Raw genomic sequence first — 19,146 nt, 5'->3', positions numbered from 1 at the left:
GGCCGAAATTAACTGCAGACCATCGAAGAGCGCGCCTTAACTTTGCACGTGAGCACCTAAATTGGTCATACCTACAGTGGAGCAAAGTTCTCTTTTCTGATGAGTGTAAAATTATGCTGTATGGTAACGACGGAAGGAACAAGGTCTACAGAAGAGACGGAGAACGCTATGCACAATGCTGCATTGAAGAAAAGGTCAGCTATGGTGGCGGTTCTGTAGGTATGACCAATTTAGGTGCTCACGTGCAAAGTTAAGGCGCGCTCTTCGATGGTCTGCAGTTAATTTCGGCCCATTTGCTGGCTTATGCGGTACCAGTCCACGATCCTTCAACCTTCTTCTAATTGTAGAGTCACTTACAGCCACCCTTCGTACAACACGAAGCCGCTGCTGCAGTTGAAAAGCGTTAAGGCGTCGATTTCTTAAAGAAGTTGTTACAATAAATCGATCATCTCGCTCAGAAGTGACCCGATTCCTGCCAGATCCTGAACGGCGCGTGAACAAACCAGTCTCCCGATAACGTTTATAGACTCTATGAACAGATGACAGGCTTAGATGCAGTCTTGCAGCCACAACACGCTGACTAAGGCCAGAATCCAGCAATGCCACAACTTGGGCGGCTTCTGTGGGCGAAGTATCCATACGTTTTAGAAAAAAAACCTTTTTTCAGACGTCCCAAAGTCACAGTATTGAAATAAAAAACAAAAAGTTTAAGGATAGGCGCCAATTTTTAGTTTTTAAACGCTAAATGTATTCCAACCCTAAACACACATTTGTCTCAAAACAGTGATTCATTTCGTTTATAAGATAAACAAATGAAATTCTAATTTTGAATTTAGAATTTTCGCTTATTACTGTAATGGCCAAACTGCCAGCTATACATTTATGTATTTTTTTTCATCGTATGAATTCTTTTTTGTGTTAAATTCGGACAGAAACAATGAAAACGGAAGTGTTTCGATTTTTTTGATGAGAAGTGTATTAGTTAGACCAAGAGAGTTGACGATAAACGTTTCATTTTGAATAAAATATGATTTTTCCGCTGGTAACATCAAAAAGGTAGTAGTTTGGTTAGATTACTATAAAAAGCCATAGAAATTATATATAAATAAATTGGATTTTTTTTTATTCTAATGCAGTGATTCCCGGTGATTGAAATAAATTTTAAAAAATACGTAAGACATGGCTGTATGGGCATAGTTCCCTGTGCCTTACCCTTCGGGGAAACCCAAAACAAAAAAAAAAACAGTGATTCCCAAAACCCAATCAAAACCGCTAGAAAATAATCACTCATGAGGCTTTTTGGCGGGAAACGGGAACGGGACAGTTGCTTACTTCATTGAATAATCTAAATAATTAATACGAAGTGGTGTTTTGTGGTTAATGATCGCATTAAGTTAGTCGGAAGACATTCGCGAGTGTTATTATATTGGAGTATTCAATGAACAAAGTGTATCTGCCTATTTTCGCTTCGTGGCAGGAAGCCGCTTCATAACTCAAAAGTTTATGCGGACTTTTGAGTTTGAGTAATTCGTTTGGGCTTCGGAGTAGGAGTCTACTCCGAGGGTGAGGGCTTAGGTTTCATCATCATCACCTTTCATCATTTCATTAATCATCAAGAAAAAACATACGTAAGACATGGCTGTATGGGCATATTTCCCTTTGCCTTACCCTTCGGGGAAAATCAAAACAAAAAAAAAAAACAAAAAAAAGCAGTGATTCCCATAACCGCTAGAAAATAGTCACTCATTTATTAAATTCACAAAAAATAAAACGGCCATTCTATTTTTAGAATGGTTACTGGTGAATAAGTAGTTAGTAGTCTCATCGTTGTAATTGTCTGCACACTGTTTTACCCCACTGCGTAAGGGGGACAATTAATTAATCTGTGACTTCAAAATTAATTCTCACACTGTTTCCAACACCCCGCCTTACGGCGGATGATCATTAAAGTAATAATTCAGTAAAATAAAACTCTAATAATACAGACTGGATTTTTTTCAAAACTACTTCTCAACGATTTCTCTTTTGTAACACTTAAATAAGACAAAACATTTTTTTTATGTGGCTGTAGATTTGCCTCGGATAACATTCACTAGGTACTTAGCGGGAAACAAAACTGAAAAATTACACTGTTATAACGTGATAAAATTTCGGACTTACATAACATACATTATACAGCCTATAGACGTCCCACTGCTGGGCACAGGCCTCCCCTCAATCAACCGGAGGGAGTAAATTTCCGACTTATTATTACGTTTTTCTTCACTAAAATTCATTAAATAACTTAAATAGAAGAAATAAAATGTTTTTCGTTAGTTTTAGATCTGACTTTATTTAGTTATCAGAATTTTATTATTTATATCTTGAACCAATTTAGTACACGACCCATTTATTTGCCGCATATGGAAAAGCAGATGGAAAAGAACCAATGAGTTTAGAATTTGTTTTCGAATTCATCTAGGGAGTAAGTATAAACATGATTATATATTTTTTTGTATTGTACCATCCCACGCTCCAATCCAATGCATAAACTTCTTTCACCCTAAGGTTGCCTGACAGAAATTGCTGTTTAGCAATATGGCCGCCTATTGTGCTTATTTTATTCGTCTGTAAGTACATGTTGTAAGTTTATATTTTGTGTAATAAAGAATTATTGATTGATTATAATGTGCTCAGCGGTGAGGGAAAACATTGTGAGGAAACCTACATGCTCGAGAAATGAGTTTTCGGAGGTATTGTGACCTCAGTTGAAATTGGGCTGGGCTGAGCTGGGCTGGGTTGGGTCTTTGGACATAAACGCGTCGTCGCGTCTATAAAAAACCGGACCTGCCAAATCCGGGATAGCGGGAGGGAAATAATGAATTAGGGACCTATAAAATACAAAAGTAAGTAAGTACCCTACTTACTTATTATTATTATACTTAGTACGGTAAGTTTCGGAATAAGCAGGCATAATCCTGTGACGCCGTTGGATAAGTTATAAATTACAAGTATGTAGCAACTAAGTTACAAACAACATATTTATATTAAATAAGATGAACCTGTAAGTAAAATGAAAGGTCACTATTCCATTGCGTTATGGTCCCTTAGAGCTCTAACAGACAGACTTCCGCCATACTTATAGCCTGACAGAGCATTTATCAGAGCAGTTTACCGTCTTTTACGATATGTCCGAGTAAATACGAAATCTCATAACTCCCTCTATTAATCCTCTCATTAATGGACACCCCACAAGCTACCAGAACTGACCAGAACACGGCTTGCCATTATGCAGGATCAATATACCAGGATTACCATTTACGAAGTACGATTTATAATATAATATGTATTTTTTAAAAGCCTCCGTGGTCTAGTAGTTAGAACGGTGGTATCTCGATCTGGATCCCGTTTCGATTCCCGGTGAGAATACAAAAAGTAGTACGGCTAGGACATTGCAGGCTGATCACCTGATTGTACGAAAAAGATCCGTGCTTCGGAAGGCACGTTAAGCCGTTGGTCCGGGTTATTAGCCGTAAATATACCTCCACCAACCCGTAGTATGGTGGAGTATGCTCCATACCCCTCCGGTTGATTGGGGGGGAGGCCTATGCCCAGCAGTAGGACGTATAAGGCTATGTATGTTATGTTAAGTATAGTATAATGCATACCTACGCTACAAGGCTTCAAAGAGACTTTAAGTATTTCATTTCATCACTCGTTTCGTCTGACAATGAATAATCTGATCCTCTCCATTGTCCACGGCGTCAACATGACGATGGCCTTAATTATCCGGAGTTTATTGCACAAAGTGGTGAACCTTGGCTAAAGGGAAGGTCGGCTCTCCGAAATTAATTTTAGCTTGGACTTTACATTGTCACCTGAGTTTTGAACTTTAAGTTTGCAGAAATAAGAGTGGAAAGTTGAATGGACAACTACTGGCACGGTGCTCAATATCTGGATTTTTCCTTATAGATATTTCTTTTTGTGCTTTTACACTTGTATTGTTTTAAAATTTTAAAAATTTCGTTACAACTACCTATCATTACAATGTTATATTCATCCAATTTCCTTAGTAATCTCGTCATAAATAGAATTTGAAAACAGCCTCTGCAACGTATCTGTGTACCCTTCATGGAATGCAGCGTGATGCATTCAAAATGAATGAATGCTTCTTCTAGTGTTGAAAATAGCACTTTTCCAAATTTAATGAAAATCAGTAAAGTTATACCTCTTTTTAAATCGGGCACAAAATCAGACCCCACGAATTATAGACCGGTTTCTATTCTACCAGTACTTAGTAAAATTTTCGAGAAAATTATTCTCGACCAACTGCTATGTCATTTTAATTTAAATAACTTACTTCACAGCCAGCAGTTTGGTTTTACTAAGGGTCGGTCTACAACAGACGCGAGTGTCACATTTGTTCGACACATTTTCGATGCTTGGGAGAAGTCGCAGAATGCCGTAGGAGTATTCTGTGACTTGTCTAAGGCATTCGACTGCGTGGATCACGAGACCTTGCTTTTGAAATTGAGGCACTATGGATTAAATAATGGAGCTCTCAGTTTGTTAAATTCATATCTAGGTGATAGGATACAAAAGGTACAAATCAATAGTACGACTTCTTCGGGCTCTCATGTTCAAATGGGAGTTCCTCAAGGATCCATTTTGGGGCCGTTCCTTTTTTTAGTGTACATAAATGATTTACCTTATGTAGTACAGAACCAAGCTGACATTGTACTGTTCGCGGATGATACTTCTCTTATATTTAAAATCGATAGAAAGTTAGAGGAACTTGACGAAGCAAACAGCGCTGTGTCGCAGGTTCTAAGCTGGTTTACAGTAAATAACCTAGTTCTAAATGCTAAGAAAACGAAGTGTATTAAATTTGTTCTACCAAACGTAAAGAAAGTAAATAATAACATTAAAATTAACGACGAGAAACTAGATTTTGTTGAACACACCGTTTTCTTAGGAATTACTGTAGATTCAAAACTTCAATGGGGCCCACATATTGTATCACTAGCGGGCAAGCTAAGTTCAGCAGCATATGCCGTCAGAAGAATCCGACAACTCACAGATGTACCCACTGCTAGACTTGTCTACTTCAGCTACTTCCACAGCATAATGTCTTACGGTATTTTATTGTGGGGTCGAGCCGCTGATGTAGAAACTATTTTCATTATTCAAAAAAGGGCAGTTCGCGCTATTTATAATCTGCGTTGTCGGGAATCTTTAAGGGAGCTGTTTAAAGAAATAAATATACTGACGGTCGCAAGTCAATATATTTCTGAAAACATTATGTATGTGCGTAAAAATGTATCTCTCCTTCCGAGAAACTGTGAAAGGCATACTTACAATACAAGGAATAAAAATAAAATTGTTGTTCAAAATTCTAGATTAAGTAAATTAAATTCATCTTTTTTGGGGTTATGTATACGTTTTTACAATAAAATACCAGATAATATTTTAAATTTGTCAGAGAACAAATTTAAAGCTCACGTGAAGCTTACTTTATGTAAAAAAGCCTATTATAAGATTAATGATTACCTAAATGATAAAAATGTCTGGTATTGAATGTGTTCCTCTAGTTATTAAATAACTTGTAATGTACCCTCATTGATTTAAAAGATGTGTTGCTGTTGCAGTTTCTTGTCATTTCTTCTCCTCAGCCATAACACCTTGCGAAATGACGTAAATTCAAAAATGTTACATTGACCTTCAACAAGTTTATCCATGATAATTACGTTGAATAAATGATTCTGATTCTGATTCTAAAATTCTTACTGTAATAAAAAAGTCCGTAGAGGGAAAGTGTCAATTGATATTTCCCAACGCATTAAAATATCTTGCTGTTTAGCAATATGGCCGTATAAATATTCCACTTTAATTTATTAATGAGCATAAATTGCCCATAAAGTTTTCTACGACTTTATAAAACTGACATAAAAAAGTAGAAGATGAAAAGAAACTAAACAATGCGAAGAAAGTTATAAATAAAAAGAAAATATTTACCTGGCAAAAACAAAGGCGAAAGTATTCCAAACAGGAGCGAAGAATCGAATTATCCCACTAAATGTTCCGTTTGAGAAGAGATCCGTTGAAATTAACACTTATTTTGACACTAAAGAGTTTAAAACTAATAGAGTACGTGTGGGCGATGGATAGACCCCACTGCGGTGAGTGTCGGAGCAACACTGACGGCGGAACGGTAAAACTACTCGGGCCATGCTTTGTATACTCTATTTACCATTCAGGCTTTCATAGAAACATATTTAAGACATAAAATCACCGGCATGTGCATTAAAAAATACTCTTTTTAAAAGTAAATAAATAAGAAAATGAAGTTCCATTTTTGAAAAGCATTCGTGGCTGCATCGCAACCGGTTGGCGTTCCCATTGGTTCATCTCGTCCGATTTCAACTTTCTTTGACCCCGATTTGTTCTGAGCTCGTGTGTTTTAGTAATTTCATTTTAATGGCGTCCTGGTGTCGAAATTGTGCGCTTTAGACTGAAATACAAAAGTAGATGAGTAATAAATAATAATATATGTCTCAGACGCCGATAGCCATAACATAACTCTAACGAACTCAAACGAGGCAAAGTCATAATGCAAACGCATACAAAACTATCAAAACATGCTCATCCATCTCACATATAAAATATTTTCCCAGGAGAGAATTGAACCCACTACCACTAGCAGTTTTTTTTGACGTGACTTACTGTAGATTTGCCGCAGATGGCATTAACTACTTGGCCGGACAAATGGGAAGCGCTGAAGGCTCTCACCCGGTACAGTCATGAGCAATATAATGTACCTACCCACTTTAGGACTCTGTCGCAAACATATTTGACAATTAGTGAGACTTAGGGCCTGTCCACATCACCACGGCACGACGTCGTCGCCGTGGAACGGTGCGGTGCCGTGGCGCGGCACGTTGCCGTAACGTGGGAATTTACGTTGCCGTACCGTAAAAATGTACCTCACGACACCGCAAAGTTACACGTTGCCGTGCCTTGTAAACTTTCGGTACATTCTTCACCAAATAAATAACAGTCTCGTTGTAGATATGGACCGCACAAAACGTATTCTGCTTCTGTTGTGTGTGTAACTTTGCGGTGTCGTGAGGTACATTTTTACGGTACGGCAACGTAAATTCCCACGTTACGGCAACGTGCCGCGCCACGGCACCGCACCGTTCCACGGCGACGACGTCGTGCCGTGGTGATGTGGACAGGCCCTTACAGTTCAATTTGTCAAAAAAGTTAATGTGACATGGTACCAAAGTGTATACATATTAATACTCGTGACCGTACAACGTTTAAGACAACAGGCCTGAGGGTGTCCAGTTGGGCGCGAACCTCGGCTCAGGGCATCGCCTGAGAGGAAAAATATTTGAAAGAATTAATGGACCCTGGAGGATCGATAGCGATAAGCGCTGATTGAGGGAAATCGTCGACCAGGCCGGCGGTATCGGGGTCCTGCCACTAGCAGCAATACACATAAAATTATACGTAGCATTGGTAATATAAACCTCCCTGAACTCGATCTAGAATACAACCTGATACAAATAAACCAATCATTTTAAAGTTCCGTAATAATTAACTTCCTGAACGAACAAACTTTAAAATACTTATTTTTTCCGTGACGTTTACATTCAAACTTGAAATGTTGTTTCGAATGTAATTATAAGATACAATTCCAATGCAACAGGATACTTAATCTTTATACAGGGTGTTAGTGGCATCGTAACGAATACTGACGGGGATGATTCAGATTATGATTCTGAGTTGGTAAGCGGAGTTTCCTGTTAGAAAATTTTCTTGATATCAAATCGGAATCATAGTTTGAATCATCCCTCAAAGTTAGTTTTCGTTACGATGTCACTAACACCTGTATAATAATAATGCTGCTGCCATGCCATGCCATCCCATGTTGCTCTAAGTACTTATTACTAATTTGTTGTGTCAGATTGATTTATTTGTTTCTTGCGATTTTCTCGCTTATTGCTCTAATGTTGTAGTTCAAATAATTCTTATTTAGAAATATTTTTCTATCCCTTCTATGTCCCTTTCCTTTTCGGCGGATAAGAAAATGACAGATATATAACATAAAATAAACTTAGATGGTGGGTACCGCAATCAGCAACATTGTGACTTGAAATGTCTAAAAACTTTTTCCTTGCCAATAATTAGCGCAGGGCCGCTAAGTTGGTTGTGTAAATTCCCTCGTCCTCCTCTCTTATGTTAATATTTACAAACGAGTGTGTCATTGCCATTTGGGTACATTGCCACAGTCCGGACTCCGGACACTTCATACAAAACTTTCGTTCTTTTCGTGTTCCGCCTTACCCCGTGCGTGCGAACGAGACAGACAGTTCGTGCGCGCTCGTTTACGCCTTAACTGCTTACGGCTGGCATTTATTTATCTATTTAATATGTCTAGGGGTGGGGTATATAATTGATCAAACTCGCTCCTAGCTCGTGTTAGTCACTTGTACCTTGTACTTATAATAATGTTATTGTTTCTACCCGTGTATAAGCCTCCGTGGTCTAGTGGTCAGAGCGTAGGCTCACGATCTGAAGGCCCGAGTTCGATTCCCGATGAGTATATTCGCCAAATTACTTTGTGCGACTGTCCTTAATTTGTTCGATAAGGACATCACCTGATTGTCCGATGAAGAAAGATGATTTCGTGCTTAGGAGGGCACGTTAAGCAGTTGATCCCGGCTATTAGCCGTAAAAGCACCTCCACCAACCCGCAGTTGAGTAGCGGGGTGGGTGGTCCATACCACCTCCGGTTGATTGAAGTGAGGCCTGTTCCCAGCAGTGGGACGTATATAGGCTGCTTATGTTTTTCATTACTTCTATATATAGTTAGGTACCCTTCTATTCCGTTGTACTTATTATTTATTCTATGATATTGCGTAAATCTACGGATCAAAGTAACAAGAATAATGCCCGTTATCCTTGAACCCTTGCATCTTAAAAGTAACATTGGAGATGTATCTGAATATGAAGAATACCATACCCTCAAGATGGGTTCAGAAGTCGAGGTAGACTGGGGGTCGGGGTCTTTTTGTTGTAATGATTGCTCAAGTCAACTGATTAGGAACTAGGGTTGCAATTTGACATTTGCGCATATAAAAGTAAGTGCGCAATGCAAACAAATGTCTAATAGCAATATTGCTTTCTTAGATGAATTGCTTCGATGGGCCCATTTTAACCCCCCTGTTCACATATTATTATCATTGTGCACAGCACAACGCGCCTACTAAGTATTTGCAGTGTAAAATTAAGAACTTTATTGTACTTACAATCATGAACAATAAAACATTTTGATTTGATTTGAACGCATAGACCGCCAATACAAGACCGGCCTTGAGGGAGGCTACCCTCGTGACGATGGAGTCCCAACTTGGAAATGGTCTTTTACGGATAAAAGATTGTGTGATGACTGATGACCTCAACTCTTAATCAGAGAGATTGACAGGAGATTGCGCAGAATCTAGAAGAGAAGAGTGGAATAATCAAAGGCAGGCCTTTGCCCAGGCCTAAGCTCGATAAGATAGCTATCTAATCTCTTTTTTACTCATGCTTCCTTTGTTTATTAGAATTCTGGATCAAAATTGTAAACATACGGCGCGTGTCACCGCGTGTGCATTGCATGTGGCTCTAAGATGTATGTACGGCATATCACAGTTATTTTACACGCATCGAATGGAGTTCTCTACAAAGTCTTTCGTAGAAATCCAATCCGGAATCAAAACGCCTGCCAGATAAATACGTGCAAAGTCATGAGACCAAAACTACGACTTTCTTTTTTCATTTGTAACAACTAGGTTTAGAAAGGCGAGGTTCGATCTAGGTGAATATTACGTGATGTTTCAAAATTTTGTGCCTGTCTAGTCAACTGCGAAATTATTTGTTATTGCGTAAAATGATTTCGAAAAGTACGATCTGTTTTAGTGTGCCTATTTTACTGGTGAATTGTAAGTCACTAAATTTCCGTAACAACAGAAATTAAAACTGAGCGACTTTCCAAGCTATGTTCCGCAAAAAAATATAAATGACGCCATACAAAGTTGCCTTCGTTTAACCTTCTAATTTTATGGATAAAAGACATATGCATATTTTATCTTTGTGTTTGGGTATAAAGGATGACCCTCGCTATTGCACCCAGACACAAGACATCTTCCACCCATTATTATTCTGATCGAAATAAAGAGTAGCAACATATTTTTTTTGGGGGGAAAGTAGCCTAGAAAGTCCCTCATTGAGAAGTAATACAGTAAGAATCAGAAGAGATGTCCATTTAGACGTTTTCATAACAATAAAGAATTCTTGTCATGTTGTATTTTGCAGTATTTTGCCTATCAGTTTGCCTGTTGCCATTTTTGTGTTAGATAATGAAAAGATTTAACGTTCTTTAACTTCGTGAGTAATGATTGTCGTTTAAAAAAGTGCTCAAATGCCAAGTATCCAAAACAAGATAATGCAAAGTTCTATGTTACCATTATAATTTATGTACACATCAAAATTACACCGAAAAGTCGGGAGGACCCACGGAGTACCACAGAGCAACACGGACCGGAGCCGAGTACCCATGTATTCACGTTTTTCACCTTTTTGCTGGCAAATAATTGTAATAAAAATTAAATTAAATAAAACAACTCCTAATTTTGCCTCTACATTTTTTCTGACTGGCAATGACAATGAAACGTCATGGTCGATCATCGACAGACGAATCGTAGAATAGGCGCAGTTTTTCATTCATAGGTGATTGGAGATCTCCAAATATTGCTTTATTTATTGGTCACTGTGTTTTATAAAACTTTGGTCGCGGCGCGGTTACATATTTTCTTTTCACTATTTTGTTTATATTTCGACGAATAGTGTTTGAAATCTTTTGATTTCGTAGTGCTCAGAGGTCGCATCCATCAAAATGTCCGTGTGTTTTTACGTGCCAGCGTGAGTATCTTGCATTTATTTATCATTGCATTCAAGGCTTAAATAATACCTTGCAGTTTACCTAACTTCTATTAATAAGAGATTGAGTTTTTAACTACTATTTCTTAATTTTACCACAAACTCTTGTTCTGGTGTCAAAATCAAATATACCTACTATTAAACTGTTATTCGTAACCGGCTTTTCGTACGTACACATAGAAAATATTTTCAATTTCAATATTTATTTAATCAGCGTTTTTATAAAGTTATGGTAATATATAGCAACAATAAGTTGCTAATATCCTATTATAATATTTGCCAACCCACCTTCCAGCGACCAAGCGGGCAACAATGCAGAGGAAGTGGAGCAGGAGGGAGCGGAGGAGGTGTCCCAAGTGGATGATACTCAGCACACGCTGGAGCAATTCTGGCAGAATGTAACGGAGGACATCAAGAAAGTCAATGCGGTCAGTAGAGGACAAATTCTTTTTTTTTATGGAAGATAAGCAAGCACCGGATGTTAAGTGACAATATGGCTTAGGATGGGACATGCTTACCTAGATAGTGCCTATTCACTCTGGCCTTAAAGAGGTGCAGACATGTACAGTTCATTTGTTACATTGTTTTAGGTTTTACCGCGTTTAAATCAGGGATATGATCATGACACTTGCAACAGTGTCGAAATATCGGGAATCTCATATCCCTGATTTAAACGCAGTAAGAACCCGTTATTATGAGTTTTTTTTTTCTTAGTTCATTTGTTTTTTTACAATAGTATGTAATATCTCTGTTCAATCCCAACAGGAAGACTTCAAAACCCAAGCACTACCCTTAGCCCGTATAAAGAAAATCATGAAGTTAGACGAGGAAGTGAAGATGATATCGGCAGAGGCTCCCGTGATGTTCGCCAAGGCTGCGGAGATCTTCATACACGAGCTCACGTTGAGGGCTTGGCAGCACACTGAGGATAATAAGCGGAGGACTTTGCAGGTATATTGGCCATCATAGTTAAATAAATAAAATAAAAAAATAAAAATAGCCTTTAATCACCGACATTATTACATAGCTTTACTTTATTATCTATATGTTTATTTATTTGTCGGGCTGTCCTAGGACATGGGCCGCCTCCTTATTGCGCCACACCTGTCTGTCGCCTGTTGACCTTCTCCAACCTTGTGGTAGATCGTCTTCCCACCTTTTGTTTGGTCTCCCTTTTCGCTTTTTACCATCTCTGGGGTACCATTCTGTGATGTCTAGTCCACTTTTTTATTCTAGACCTCATCATGTGTCCTGTCCAACGCCATTTGAGTCTCCCTATTGTTTTCGTCACATCTGCGACTTTTGTTTTGTTACATCCATCGTAGTTAGTTATAAAAAAATAATAATAAAATTAAGTTTTTGTTACTTTATCAGCAAATCTCCCTTTAAGCAAAGATTTGCTTGTGATAGGAACCTCTGCTCTTCTATAACTAAATTCAGTCGTATTTACAAATCAAGAGGTTAGTTAGAGGCAAGAGGATTACTCAATATTTTAAGTTGTTGAGGACAGAAGAAGCATGCTACAAGGAAAGAGAGGGGAAGACCAAGAAGAGCTTAGATAGAACAGATTAATGATAAGGTACATGTCGTGCCTTATAAGCAAGTGAAAGAATTGCCCTTTAATAGACAATTGGTTAAAACTTATCGATGAATTTAAAATAATAGATTGAATCAATATTATTGTAACTTGCATTTATAATCATAATCATTTATTCACAATAAAAATGGTATTACAATATAATAATATACCGAATCGATTATAATTATATTTATATAATCGATTATATCTAAAAATTATTACATTATAATCGATATAATTGAAAAATTTTCAATATCGATTTAATCTATACTATCATTAGGCATATCGATGTTTAGATTATTTGGGGGCTTAGAAAATAACCGTTTATTAATCGATATACACTTGATTATCAAATCTATTGGTAACTTTTTGCACACCACTCTTTACATTGTAGTCGTAACCATAACTTAAACATCTAATTGTTAATTTCAGCGCAACGACATAGCGATGGCGATATCCAAATCGGACCAGTTCGACTTCCTAATCGACATCGTCCCGCGACACGAAGTGAAGCCCACCAAGCCGCGAGAGGAGCCCCCACGAGCCACAACGTCTTCTGATCAGGTATATTTCACGCCATCCAGTATATATCGAGGGCTTTGACTAATGGCCACTCCACGTATATTTACGTAGATATAGTGTAGTTAGCGCGGCGCGGTTGCCGGGCAGAGACTGCTGAATGAGTTAATTATGTATAACCAACCGTTTCCAAAGTATTTTGGAAACTGTGTGTGTGGTCTGAATCACTCAAAGCAACTGATTAGAGCTTTTTCTCAGAAATTTTCATTGGAGGTTCTTACTCTTACTAGGGGGCGGGTAATAAAGAACCTCACGGGGAATTGCAGACTCAATAAGCACCTACATAGAGTAGACCTGACCGAGTCACCGTTATCATAGAATAAGGAATAGTACTACGTAGAGAACTGCAAAACTCCGCTCCCCACGAGCGGCTGAGCTAGGTTTACCTCCCCCCCCCCCCCCCCCACCCTTCAGCCCCTCGAACATAGTTTACACTAGAATTGTATGGCGTCACACACACAGATGCGCGTGTACGATAATGTCAATGTGTAGTGTCTGTGTAAAACGAGGTGGTTTGTGTGAAGTGTCCGGGTGTGCTCTCGACCTTCCTCGAATCGGTCCAAGACGACCTTACGGAAGACCTCGAACTCAGCTCAGAAACAGCATTTTTTTTTCTTTTTTTCATCTTTACGTACATACATTACATAAACAGCCTATATACGTCCCACTCCTGGGCACAGGCCTCCCCTCAATCAACCGGAGGGGGTATGGAGCATACTCCACCACGCTGCTCCACGGCGGATTGGTGGAGGTGTTTTTACGGCTAATAGCCGGGACCAACGGCTTAACGTGCCCTCCGAAGCACGGAATCATCTTACTTTTTCGGACAATCAGGTGATTCAAGCCTGAAAAGTCCTTACCAAACAAAGGACAGTCTCACAAAGTGATTTCGACAATGTCCCCATCGGGAATCGAACCCGGACCTCCAGATCGTGAGCCTAACGCTCTAACCACTAGACCACGGAGGCTTTCATCTTTACTTAATGTTAAAACGAGGTTGTTTGTATGAAGAGGTGTGCCGTTATAACGTTATTTTCTGTACCATGTGTCCTTTGTGCGCAGTAAAGTATATTTATCTTTATCTAACATAATGTGTTGCGTACAGTACTGCGTGCAGCTGTCCCAGCAGCAACCGATGTCGAGCTCCGCGCAGCCGCAGTTCATTATACAGCCCACACAGATAGTGCAGGTAACATCACTTTTGGTCGATTCCAATTTGGACGCACATTATACAGGGTGTTATTGACATCGTAACGAAATCTTTGAGGGATGATTCAGACCATGATTCTGAGTTGATACCAAGTGGAATTTTCCGTTGCAAAAGGATGGAATTAAAAATGATTTAAAAAACTCAAAAAATTTCGTGAATTTTCCTACAGGAAATTCACTTGATATCAACTCAGAATCATGGTCTGAAGCATCCCCCTCAGTATTCGTTACGGTGTCACTAACACCCATACCTACTTGTATTTCTACCTGTATGTACTTGTACAGGGTGTAAGTGACATCGTAACGAATACTGAAAGGGATGATTCAGGTCATTATTCTGAGTTAATATCAAGTGGAATTTTTCATCGCAAAACTTTAGAATTGAAAATATTAATAAAAAACTAAAAAATTCCACATATTACATATTTACATTATATTGGCGACGGAAAATTCCACTTGATATTAACTCAGAATAATGACCTGAATCATCCCCCTCAGTATTCGTTACGATGTCACTAATGCCCCGTACAGTCATGAGCAATATAATGTACCCACTTTAGGACCCTGTCGCACTAACATATTTGACATTTAGTGAGACTTACAGTTCAATTTGTCAAAAAAGTTAATGTGACATGGTACCAAAGTGTATAAATGCTCATGACCGTCCTTATACTCGCAGCAGCAGCAATCCAGCTCTCAGGCGAGCTCGTCAGGCAGCGTGGTCCCGCAGCCTGTGGCCCTCGTGCAACAGCTCGTGTCCGGGGGAGATGGAGGCGTGCAGCAACTGCCGGTATGTATAATAATAATCATCATCATCAGCCGTACGACGCCCACTGCTGGGCATAGGCCTCCCCCAAGGATCTCCACGACGATCGGTCCTGCGCTGCCCGCATCCAGCGGCTTCCCGCGACCTTCACCAGATCGTCGGTCCACCTTGTAGCGGGCCTACCCACTGAGCGTCGTCCGACATGTGGTCGCCATTCTAGAACCCTTCCGCCCCAGCGGCCATCGGTTCTCCTCGCTATGTGTCCTGCCCACTGCCACTTCAGCTTGGCAGTTCTCCGAGCTATGTCGGTGACTTTAGTTCTCCTGCGGATCTCCTCATTTCTGATTCGATCGAGCAGGGAAATAGAAATATATAGCATAGCTCTAGACACCGAGCCTCTTCACGAGACCGATAGTAAGCGGCCACGTCTCACTGCCGTAGGTCATAATAATAATAATAATAATCTTTATTTCAGGTAACGACCCATAGCATAATACGTATCATAATACACAAAAACATAAAATTCACCTACAAACAGGGGATAAAAGTATTAAAAGAAGAAACGACATAAGTAGTAAGTTACCTAACAAATGAACTTTTTCTTCCAGATCCAACTGACTCAGGCGCAACTGAATATGATCAGACTCCAAGTGCAAAACAACCCGAGCCAGCCCATCATCATACAGACGCAGCACCAGTCGCCGCAGATTATACAGGTACTTCGAATAACTTCAAATAGTTATGGCACGAGATCGGTGTGCGCGGGCAAATTCGAAGTACCTAGAGTCAATAATTATTATGGCGATAGAACTCTTAAAAAGAGACTTCCCTACTTACTGAATAGTTTGCCTGAGAACATCCGTCTAGAACCAAATAAAAGTATATATAAAAAATTACTTAAACAATACCTTTTAGACTCGTGTCCTAGTTAATTTATGTTATTAATTGTTAAAATCACTGTCACTCCTACTTAGAAATGACTATTAGATATAAGTTCATATTTTTAGTAAAGACTCTTTCCTGCAGACAAACTGTTTAAACAGTTTTGCAGGGCATTGACAAGTATTTTTAGTGTAGTGTAGTAGTATTTAATAAATAAATAAAAAATAAAGATTAGATTTATCTTAAGTGCAGTTTCCACTAACACAGTTGGCTCGATCATTATAGACGGCGATACGGCTCACCACGTACAGCCATGAGTAATATCATGTACCCACTTTAGAACCCTGTCGCACTATCATATTTGACATTTAATGAGACTTACGGTTTCATTTGTCAAAAAAAATAATATGACATGGTTTCAAAGTGTATACATATTAGCGCTCGTAACCGTACCCATAGGTAGTCACTTTATCTTACTTCATCTTGCGATGGATCTATCTTGGGGTATAGTAATTGGGTCATCATATCCATCTTAGAACTTTGTATCAAAAGTGGCTGAAAGCTATCTTTACGTGCGTGATTTGTATATGTATATGAAGATTATACATATACATATATGTACTTTTATGACGGGACTTTTTTGTATATTTACCGCAAGTGGCATTAACTACTTGGCCGGACAAATAGAGCGGTGAGGGCTCTCACCCGGTGACATCGTAACGAAAACTTTGAGGGATGATTCAGGCCATGATTCTGAGTTGATATCAAGTGGAATTTTCCGTTGCAATACAGACTTGAAAATAATTTAAAAAATACATGAATTTTGCGACCGATAATTCCACTTGATATTAACTCAGAATCATGGTCTGAATCATCCACCTCAGTATTCGTTACGATGTCACTAATACCCGTACACCGCTGGACTGGCTTTTCTTCACTATTTATTCCACAATGTCGTTCCCCAGGTGACATCGCAAGCGCAGCACCAGCCGCAGCAGCAGCAGGTATTCCTGGCGCAGGTGGCCAACAGCCAGGAGGAGTCCTAGTACAGCGAAGAGTCCAGTGATACTTCAGTATCAGACTTCAGTATCAGTGACTTTGAAGTATATGTAGAGTGACATAATTGTGAAGTGAGAGTGAGGGGAGTATAAATGTAAGACCGATTTAAAACCAATTTAACCAATCCGTTCAACACATTGACAGTCCTCATACAAGGGTGAATATCAAAATGTGGCAAGTTTGGTGGCGAACTTTCATATTATTTTTTCGTGAACAATTGGGTTCCGACATGAAAAAGGATAGTTCTTCTAGCTACTAAGGCAACTTGTTCCTCGTAGCTAGAACTACACCCACCAATTGTTTCGACTTCCTTGTAAGTAGCATATTACTTCAACCTTTGCTAAGTTACCCGGCATCCAAGTGGAGCACACGCCTTTAGTGCGTACCTGGTTGTTTCTTAGTGACCCATGTATGGGTCACCGACGTATGGAGCTAGTCCGTCATGACCCGTATATGGATCACTGGACTGTCAACGTGTTAAAAATTAAACCATTTAAAATCGAAATAAACCACGCACCGGCGCGATGGCCTTGAAGACATAACGTTGTCTCTGTCATGCGCAAGTAAAAATGACAGTAATATCAGTATATAATTCCTCTAATGTAGTGTGTATGTGTTTAATAAGTATAATTTGTACCTACATAGGTACTTAGGTTTTCGTGTGCTAGGTAATGTAGTTACGTATCATTGATTTTCCGTATTTTTTTTGACGTGACTTATTGTAGATTTGCCGCAGATGGCATTAACTACTTGGCCGGACAAATGGGGAGCGCTGAAGGCTCTCACCCGATATTGATTTTCTGTAAATTACGTAATTGAAACGAAATACGACGTCAGATGACCAAAACTTGTCCATAATGGAGTGTAAAACACATTTGTTTTATTTTTGTAAACGAGTTTTCAACTATTTAACACTTTCAAGGACAGAATGTCTAGGGACGTTCCGATTCCAAGGTGTCATACTACCTATTATGAACCATTAGTGTCCCATGGTCTCTGTCCGAGAAAGGGTTAAAACGGTTTATTTCGGCTTTAAAACGGCAGCATTATTAAGTTGGAATTAACATCTAAAGCACTTATGTCTGTGATCCTTTGAAACTGTAAAAATCAAGCTTGTAAATCAACTCAATACAGAGATACGACCACTCAAGGCTTATTTTCTAACAGGAGGACCCGGTGGTGTAACGGTTAACACGTTCGTCGGTTCGAGTCGGAAATTGTTTCGATTCAAAATTTTCTCTTCGTTAGTTCTAACATTTCGCAGGGGAATCATACATTTTAAGTCGGTTGTTTTACATCTGTAGTTAGGAGAAAGGTGGGTGAGTACACTAGGGGTGTCATTCACATTACCGTGAACGGAACAATATCTTAGAATCTTTTGTCTTTTTGTAAATAAAAATCTCCGGTTAGAACTTAAGTTGGCGACATATGAATTTGTACGGTCGCGAGTACTAATATGTATATTGTATACACTTTGAAACCATGTCACATTAACTTTTTTGACAAATCAAACCGTAAGTCTCATTAAATGTCAAATATGATAGTGCGACAGGGATCTAAAGAGGGTACATGATGTAGCTCATGACTGTACAAGTTATTAATGTAGATTTTACAGCATTCTATACCTATTTAATCCGTATTTAAATGATGTAGCATACATAGTAGTTGTCTAAGTATAATAGTACTTAAAATGAGATTTGATTTCACATTGTTACGGCGTATTACCACAGAACCACCCCATATAAAAAGATTTATTACCGCGTTGTGGAGTGGATACACTCCTCGTTTCTCCACATTTTATAGCAATTTACCACGATTTTTTTGCTGGACAGTATGGAGAACTTAGGAACACTCAACAGTACTGCCGCCTACATTTGAGCTTGTAGTTTTTATCCTCATTCCACCATGATGGTCCATTAAGAACGAGAGGTTGGTCTACTCATCATATTATGGTTTATCACATCACATCATAATACGCCTGTATCAAAAGTAGCTGCAAATTGGTTTCCGATTGCTACCCCACGAATGTCTAAAGTGTAAATATTTTGTACATAAATTATTCGAAATAAATGCTTATTAAATTTGTATGTTACTTTTCAATCGT

General features: G+C 38.9%; 2 protein-coding genes across 2 annotated transcripts in view; one reads left to right on the top strand and one right to left on the bottom strand.

Annotated features, from left to right (window-relative positions):
- Positions 1-6,177, bottom strand: part of LOC126376650 (retinaldehyde-binding protein 1-like) — a 29,614-nt gene extending 23,437 nt beyond the window's left edge. The window contains exon 1 of the mRNA XM_050024189.1: positions 5,995-6,177. The gene's annotated coding sequence lies outside the window, so the exon portion shown is untranslated. The remainder of the gene's footprint in view (positions 1-5,994) is intronic.
- Positions 6,178-10,706: 4,529 nt separating this feature from the next.
- LOC126376676 (nuclear transcription factor Y subunit gamma-like) lies at positions 10,707-19,127 on the top strand. The gene is made up of 8 exons (XM_050024226.1): positions 10,707-10,950; positions 11,264-11,396; positions 11,734-11,919; positions 12,980-13,111; positions 14,232-14,315; positions 15,015-15,125; positions 15,710-15,817; positions 16,949-19,127. The coding sequence occupies exons 1-8, from the start codon at positions 10,925-10,927 to the stop codon at positions 17,027-17,029; spliced, it is 861 nt and encodes a 286-aa protein (XP_049880183.1). The 5' UTR covers positions 10,707-10,924; the 3' UTR covers positions 17,030-19,127.
- The last annotated feature ends 19 nt before the right edge of the window (positions 19,128-19,146 follow it).

Source organism: Pectinophora gossypiella, chromosome 21 (genome assembly GCF_024362695.1).
Source record: "Pectinophora gossypiella chromosome 21, ilPecGoss1.1, whole genome shotgun sequence".
NCBI classification, from domain to species: Eukaryota; Metazoa; Arthropoda; class Insecta; order Lepidoptera; family Gelechiidae; genus Pectinophora; species Pectinophora gossypiella.
This window is presented reverse-complemented; position numbering and strand designations above follow the sequence as displayed.

What these genes read in the sequence shown, in the direction of transcription:
- LOC126376676 (XM_050024226.1), top strand. Translation starts at nt 10,925, where the DNA reads ATGTCCGTGTGTTTTTACGTGCCAGC. An exon ending in ATAAGCGGAGGACTTTGCAG is followed by an intron (nt 11,920 to 12,979) that starts GTATATTGGCCA and finishes TGTTAATTTCAG; the next exon opens with CGCAACGACATAGCGATGGC. An exon ending in AGTCGCCGCAGATTATACAG is followed by an intron (nt 15,818 to 16,948) that starts GTACTTCGAATA and finishes GTCGTTCCCCAG; the next exon opens with GTGACATCGCAAGCGCAGCA.